Source organism: Phoxinus phoxinus, assembly GCF_949152265.1.
Source record: "Phoxinus phoxinus genome assembly, chromosome: 22".
NCBI lineage: Eukaryota > Metazoa > Chordata > Actinopteri > Cypriniformes > Leuciscidae > Phoxinus > Phoxinus phoxinus.
This window is the reverse complement of record NC_136897.1, coordinates 3,285,459-3,293,542: the sequence shown is the minus strand read 5'-3', so window position 1 is coordinate 3,293,542 and position 8,084 is coordinate 3,285,459. Positions and strand designations below refer to the sequence as shown.

At 36.6% G+C, this 8,084-nt stretch overlaps 1 protein-coding gene across 1 annotated transcript; it reads right to left on the bottom strand.

Annotated features, from left to right (window-relative positions):
• On the bottom strand, positions 1-2,191 carry hoxc11b (homeobox C11b). The gene is made up of 2 exons (XM_079597488.1): positions 1,546-2,191; positions 1-758 (listed from the first exon to the last, which is right to left on the bottom strand). The coding sequence occupies exons 1-2, from the start codon at positions 2,165-2,167 to the stop codon at positions 526-528; spliced, it is 855 nt and encodes a 284-aa protein (XP_079453614.1). The 5' UTR covers positions 2,168-2,191; the 3' UTR covers positions 1-525.
• Between the last annotated feature and the right edge of the window lie 5,893 nt (positions 2,192-8,084).

Below are 8,084 nucleotides of genomic sequence, written 5' to 3'. Positions count from 1 at the left end.
ACACTTAAATTGCATTTTATTTCATTGTTTCACATTACTGTTATTTACAGTTTTTAAAAATTATATTTTTAAGATTTAAAGTAGCCTACACTGCAAATGCACATTCGATACAGAATTAAGCGCATTTCTTTTTCACAAGAGTTATCACCACCTATGACAAATTACTGTTTGTAGCCCATTGTTTGTTTAAATTTGACAACCTGTGTATACCTTGACTTGACCGAAAAACGCAAACAATAAAATGGTGCAAAGAGATTTTTAACACTGCGTTGGTTTTTCAGCAGCTTGTTGAAGCAGAGCCAGTATGGTAATAATTAAAACAGCCGTATAGAGGTTCAGTACTGTTGCATTGAAACATAGGCTACAACATAACGAAACATGCTTTTTCATTGTCTCCGAGTTGACGCAAATATTTGTTTGTATTTGCATCTCGGAGAAACATTTCACTCTATACACAACTATACATCGGTTCCGTTTCCTTTCAAAAGTCACATACTGTCTGTCCCTCGAAGAAAAGTTCACAGTTCACAATAGGGGGTTTCCAGAAAAATATTGCAGGTGAATTCCGCTTAACTTCTTTTCCTTCATCCTTCTGTTCTGGAACCAAATCTTGACCTGTCGGTCAGTGAGGTTTAACATTCTGGAGAGCTGAAGCCGTTTCTCTTTATTGATGTAAACATTAAAGAAGAATTCTCGCTCCAGTTCTCGGATCTGAAACTTGGTGTATGGACATCGCTTCTTCCTCACCCGTGGGGTAGCTGAGCAATTAAACAAGAATGAGAGAGGTCAAAAACTGCCACAATGCTATAATCAAATGATCAATTATTGGCTTTATTTTATGGATGTATCACTACCAGCAACTTTAATAATGAATATTAACAGCCTATGTAATCTATTTGTTACTAATTAACCTTTCCCCCCGATAAAAAAAACATGTAAAATATTAAAACATAACTTTGGTAGTGCATTTTATCTCACGTGCCATCATTAAATAATGACGTTTCAACAAAAAATAGAATAAATAGAGAGAACGATCTAGCCTAGTCTATACAGTCTGGCTATTCAAATGATACACTGTTGCGAAGTAACGGGTTTGTTTAACATTTAATGCATTTCTCAGAATAAAGTTATTTTCAAAAACGCATTAAACGCATTCTGCCAAATTATAGAATTATATTTTCGAAAGGTTTTCGCTGTGGTGGGTTTACTTACACTGGCGTTCCTCTCCTCTCCACGTTCTGCTCAATTGCTTTTTATTATTGGCTGCTAAAAGTAACATCCCTTAAAACGTTCGGTACAAGTTCATGATCAAAGTTACTATTTGTCACCATTGCTTCCTCGCACAATTTCACAGACTAACACATTGTGTGTAACATGATGTTTTTTCAAAGACCTTTCCCATTGTAAAAATTCTTCCCGCTCACAGAAAAAGCTTTGTAGCCAGGTTATAATAAAACCCCTTGAATGCTTATAAAACTCCACATAAAATCTAACACGAAACACCGCTCTATAGCCAACATTTTACAGCGACGAACACGTACTCACCGGATTTGGTTTGGTTGTCTTTTTTTGTCCCCGACGAGGTTTGAAAAGGTTTGTTTTTCTCATGCTCTTTCTCTACATCTCCAGCACCGACGAGGACTGAAGACTCGGGCTTCGCAGAGCAGCCTTTCTGCAAACAGTTATCTTCCAATCCGCTATTGGAACAGTCCAAAAAACGACCAAAATTTTGCGAAAAAACGTTGGTCTTTCCAGTGCTGGAGTAAAAGCCAGTGCTGGAATGATTAATACCCGGGTGATAGTGGTGGTGACTGTAGACATTTTCGTTCTTCCACTTTTCCGTCATGGCTGCTGACGGCGGAAGGCAATCTCTGTCCTCCTCCGCATAAGAGGAATAGTTCCCCCTGTGGTGCCACTTTGCCGACTGATTCAACTCATTTGATAAATCCCTGACTGACGGAACTTGCGTGAAGTTAGTGGAGTACGAATATGTGATTTGCCGTGACTGGGCTTGTGGTAAAAGCGAAGAAACGGTAGAATATTCTGGGGCGTAAAAGGTTGTGGGGAGGAAGAGTTTTGTGGCGCAGTCCGCCCGCTCTCCAAACTCGGAAGTCCGTTGTTTACAAGACTGGGAGTAGAAGTTACCTAGATTGAAAGAGTTAAACATTATTCCCTTCAGTTCTCCGGTAGATCAAAATGAATGCTTTGGATCCGAACAGAAGAAAAAAATCGGGAAGGCGAGATGACGCGCTATATCCCACCACTAACTCGCCCTAAGACACGTGATCGAAAGTTGATATTCTCGTATATCAATTTAGAAACCTTTCACACGTTGGAGTGGTTCACTCAAGGTAAAGGCGGCTGAAATTACTGTTTAAAAGACGACGACATCAGGTGCTCTGGCTATTCGTTTTTTTTCACTATAATATTTCAATTATGTCACCTAGCCTAATGCCATATTATGGGATATAATAGCCTATTTGCAGGACAGAGTGTTACAGTTTTCAATAGTATTCAAAAATATTGTAATGAATGTGCCTCGAGTGCACAAAAAAAATTATGGATTTCGGCTCTCAGTCATAAAAAGAGTTAAATCTCCATAATTATGTCATAATATGATATAGCCCATATAGCAAATTGTATTATCATACATCATGAAGTTGCATAAAAACCTTCATTATGTAGGCTATGATAATACAATTTAAAAATATATAATTATTGTCTCTGAAAAACAAACGTAATGGACTATGAATAGTTTGAGGTTCTTGTTAGTTTCGGGTTGGTCTTTGGGTTGGTTAGGTTTTCAATCCACTGCTGTCGCCCTTATCTAACACTTCTGATCCAGATAACCAGCTCATTTGAGCTTCATGATAAGAGATGCATATGTGCAGGGCCATGCAATATGCATGAGAAGGCCGGTGTAAAAGTCCAACCCAATTCGTACGTATTTTTTACGAGGTGGCTAATTCGTACGAATTCATACGACCTCACTCGTACGAATTCATACGATTTTTTTGCTAAATCGTATTCGTACAAATTTTACGAGTTTCGCAAATCGTATGAATTCGTAGGTCAACTAATGTTTATACCCTTCCCCTGGCCCCCAACACAATCTCATGAAAGTGCGTACTAAGAATCTAATTTCTCGTGCCATTTTTTATGGCAAATTATTATTAGTAGGCCTAGCCTGTATATATTTGCGTGCATATGCTTCGCACCGAAAACCCTTGGGTAGGATTAGGGGTGGGGAGTGCGTGCGGAACCTTGTTTATAGGCTACTTTCGCCTGGCTCCGCAGCGCGAGTCTCCGCAGACTGCGCGCACCTCCCCAAACGGACGGACATGATAGGGCCTACGCCGGAGCCTCTACGCCAGACTACGTGCGCGTCAGGGTACGCTGAAGGGTAGCCTACGCACGCTACACACAGCCTAGCTAGCTTGGCGTGAGTTTGACAGAAGTATTGGGAAAAGGGCGTATATCATATGCGCGCGAAAACTGCGTATCATATGCACGCAAAAACCTACACATCACTGGTAGACACCTCGTAGGCTACTCACTCGAATTGGTCGAGTCTGTAATTTTCTATTTAACAAACAACCGTTTTAAAAAAGCTAACTTTGCAAGCTGTCCGTTTCATTGAGGCAAGTCATGTTATCATAAAACAAGCACATTGCAGGCGTGTGAAATTCTGTTATTGTCCCTCTAGACTCACATCATTTTAATTGGATGTTAGCCAAACTTTTCATCTTACTTGCTTGAACTGTGAACAGTTTCAATTATAAACTAGGGCCGTGTGTATAACACAAATAAAAAGGTCAAGAGTAGGCTAAGTGAGCAGCAGCAATCGGCAACAACTTTTAAGAGTTGGACCAATAAAGCATAATTTATATATAGCCTATATAGCCTATATATAATTGTACCCAGATATATATATATATAGAGAGAGAGAGAGAGCCTATATATAGAGCCTATATATATATCGCATTTAAGCTGGCGATGAAACAAATGCCAACGGTAGAAAAAATTAGTTAAAAAAACAACACACACACACACACACACACACACACACACACACACACATGCAGTACAGGGTGTATCGTATCGGGATGGTTATGACAATTTTACTGTAAAATAAATTATCCCTTTCTGGTAAATTTGATTTCAAATAAAATTATAACAAGCTTCTAATAAAGTGTTTTCTTTTTTTAAATTAATTTAAACAGACTTTACATGTAAAGACTGCAGACTTGGCTTCAAGTTAGAACTGGGGTTGGTTATGTCTGTGTTCATTGTTATTTTAAGCTGATGGTGTTAAAGACACGCGATTCAACTCATCAACTTGTTAGTAGAACAGCCAAGACAAGCCCTGAACAGATCATCGAACACAGCAAAGAATACCATCGCTTACTATTTTTGCCTGAGATGTAAGCTATTCTGAACCCTGCCGTTTAAAATGTATAGCCTTTTTTTGTACCTCCAGAGACTGGATTGGTATAGCATTAGAATATGAGCTTTATTTATTTTAATTTATGGTAGGCTATGATTATATTCGCTGTAAGTTATTACAGAAGCGGAAATGTAAAGAAAATGTTCAACATTTTAGTACAAAAGTTAAGTGATGAGCAAAACATTTCAGAAACAGAGATGTGAGCAACGAATGGTTGAAATGGGTGTAATTGGATATCTTTTAGGCGGGAAATTAAACATACGTTTTATTCCTTTCTGTTTAAAGAGAACTTCGAGTTCTAAGAACGCAGCACGTGCATTTACTTCCCACAGGACTCGGTTGCAGTAAGTCATGCACCCCGTAGTTTCTCCTTTATGATGTTTAATTTCCTCCTCTACTTCCTACCGGTTTAAATCCAGAGAAAGAGTGCTGTGTTTGAAGTTGCATTTAGAATCACTTCATATAGTAGGCTATATTTATGCCCTGTTCTTACTGCAAAATAGTTTCTTCCTTTCAATATATACAAAGCCATTTTCCTGTCACACTAAATTAAGTTGATTTTTTTTTATATTCGTCTTCCTTCTACACTGACAAAACCAATCGAAAACCTGAGTCTAAACTCAACAGATCGTTCTTTAGGGTTTCAGTGGTGGTGATTTTAAAGTTACATTTTATTAATTTTAATAGATACGTACAAGAGCATGCTTTTCTTTTATTATTTAACCTTAATTTAAAATCCCCAAGATTATCAAATAAACATTTCATTGAAATGAGAAAATAACAAATTGATTTTTTCTCATGTACCTAAAAATGTGCTTTACATTAAGTCAGAAATGACATTTGATTTGAGTTACAAATTAGGTTACATCAAAAGTATATACATCAAAATAAACTTTAAAACATCTCTGTATCCGCGATTCCGCGTGAACATCTTAAAGCTTAATCCTCCCAAAGAACATGTTTATGTTCAGTAAAACCGTTTAATACGGACCGACAGACCTCGAAAAGCAGCGGCACAATGCAGATTATTCGTAATAAACCGCAGGAATCCTTTTATTCCCTCGTGCTTTTAGTTTCAGGACACAAAAGCGAGTGAGAATGAGAGGAAATTAGACTAGAAACATAAAATATTAGTAGGCTATATCTCAGAAAGTTTCTTAAATTGCATTCGACTTAGTTCGACTTATTAGTAGCATATATTAATCTTGTTTTTACGGCACTGTTTTACGTAATGTTCAGAAACAAGTCATGAAATGCTACTGCTTATGAATAAATATATGATTACAATGTGTTTATTATGATTAACGTATTTTATTTGTGACATAAAATCTAAATAGCTAATCAACAAATAATTAATGACAATTAACAATTAATTGTACTATGCTTGTAATATAGTAGATTCAACTATTTCTGCTGAAATTGTATAAACAAATGTAAATTTAGTCTTGTTTTTCAGTGCTAAATATATATATAAATATATAGCCTATATATATTAGGGCTGTCAAAAGATTAATCGTGATTAATCACATCCAAAATAAAAGTTTGTGTTTGCATAATATATGTGTGTGTAGGCCTACTGTGTATAATTATTATGTATAAATACACACACATTCATATATTTAAGAAATATTTTCATTTATATACTGTATATACATTTACATAATTTATATTAGGCCTATATATAAATATTGTATATATAAATATAACCAATTTTTCTTAAAAATATACATGTGTGTGTTTTTATATAAATAATTATACACAGTACACACACACACATATATTATGTAAACAAACTTTTATTTTGGATGCGATTAACCACCATACATTTTTTGACAGTCATAATATATATACCTATATATATATATATATATATATATATTATCATATTTGTTTACCTAAATATAAATAAATTCGCAGGTCATTTGATTAAATTGTCATTTTATTATTGTTTGTCCCATGTTGCTGTTGCAAAAGATCTGTGACAATGATGTTTCCTGATTTCTGTTACAGTTTAAAATAATTCTAGACATCTAAATGTTTACTCCACCTTCTTCTCTCACTCCTCACTGCCACAGTCAAGGTCGAGTCCACCACAGCCCGAGGCTGTAAAGAGCCCGAGTGTCTCAAAGTCGAAACCTTTATAACAAGGACATTTATCGTTTAAAGACAAATGAGTGCTATCATCATGCATGCTGACGTCCAATTTTTTTTATTTTTTAGACTTATGTACGCAGAAGCATTGGGCTATCAAAGCATTATTTTATTTTTTACACAACCTCATAACAGGACATTGGGACATATAGCCTAGTGTACATTAAAAAAACAAAACGGTTTGGATATATTTTGGTGAGAAATGTTAAATTTGAGCGTGTTAAAAACAAACTTCCAAAATGTTCATAATTCTGAGCAAATTTAGGTTATTTCACGAAATGCTTAATTTTCAGTAGGCTATAATTTAGACTGCTAAAACTATAGCTAGAGATACAGTTATGTCAGATACATTTAAGAAACGTTAGGTCATAGACAATGACAGAGAACAGATGACAGGTAATCACATTTTATTGGAAATTAATTGAACGCTTATCTTCACACTGATACAATCATTTAATGCTTATTGGTGTAGCAGACATTTGCCACCCAAACATCAGGAAGACATTGCACTGATTATGAAACGCCATTACCCACAGCTGTACTATTATAGCCTACACTGCTATCATGGACTCATTTTTAATAAATATCATTAACACAGCGTTCCTATAGAGGAAAACACAACTGACCGCACTGAGAATCTCATGTCGAGCGCTGTAAACATTATCACATGCAATGCAAATATCACAACAATATAGTACTTGCTAAAGCCTGCATGGCACCGTCCATGCTGCACTTTGGTCTGGACTACAATGAGACAAAAAAAGATCATAATTTCATCTTGAACTACAAATTTAGAAGCCCCAATGCCGTCAGGATGCTCTAATAGAAAGGCTCTTTGGCCCTGGCAATCTGCAGTTCACAGATTTGACAAGCATTTTTGCACATGACTGTTATGTTTAGGAGTGGGGCTAGGGGAGCAGGTTCATGCTTATTGCAGTTGTATAAATGATCAACCCGGTCACACTAAATGCGTCTCTATAGCACGCATTGTGTTTGTCGTGCAATTTATACGCGAAACTTTTTAGGTGCATACGATACGCATGGGTAGGTTTAGTAGTGGCGTGGGGTGCGTGTGTATTATACGTTTGGTTAGGATTAGTGGTGTGGGGTGCGTGTATATTATACGCAATAAAGTGCGTATCAAATGTACGCGAAAACGGCGTGTCATATGCACGTAAAAACTCATTTCGCGTATAAATTGCACGATAAACACAACGCGTGCTTTAGAGAAGCATTTCCATGAGAGCAGGCTGAAATTATACAGGCCTACATTTAGTCTTCAGATCGGGTTGGTCTTTTCTATTTTACGCATCAACGATTTCGTTTGCTGTGTGCACGGTTACTTAAAGTCCAGTCAAGCTTCAATGAGAATTAGCTCTTATTTGGAAACCGCGAACTGATAGGCTACTCCGTTCATAACAATCAGCAATAATTCATATGTTTTATGAGTCATCTCAGATCTCAGTCAGTCAGGATCCGCCTCGCT

Bases quoted from the DNA above. Each gene is read 5' to 3' on its own strand.
- hoxc11b (XM_079597488.1), bottom strand. From the start codon at position 2,167: ATGTTTAACTCTTTCAATCTAGGTAACTTCTACTCCCAGTCTTGTAAA. The intron at 759-1,545 runs GTGAGTACGTGT...TTAATTGCTCAG, and splicing joins AGACAACCAAACCAAATCCG to CTACCCCACGGGTGAGGAAG.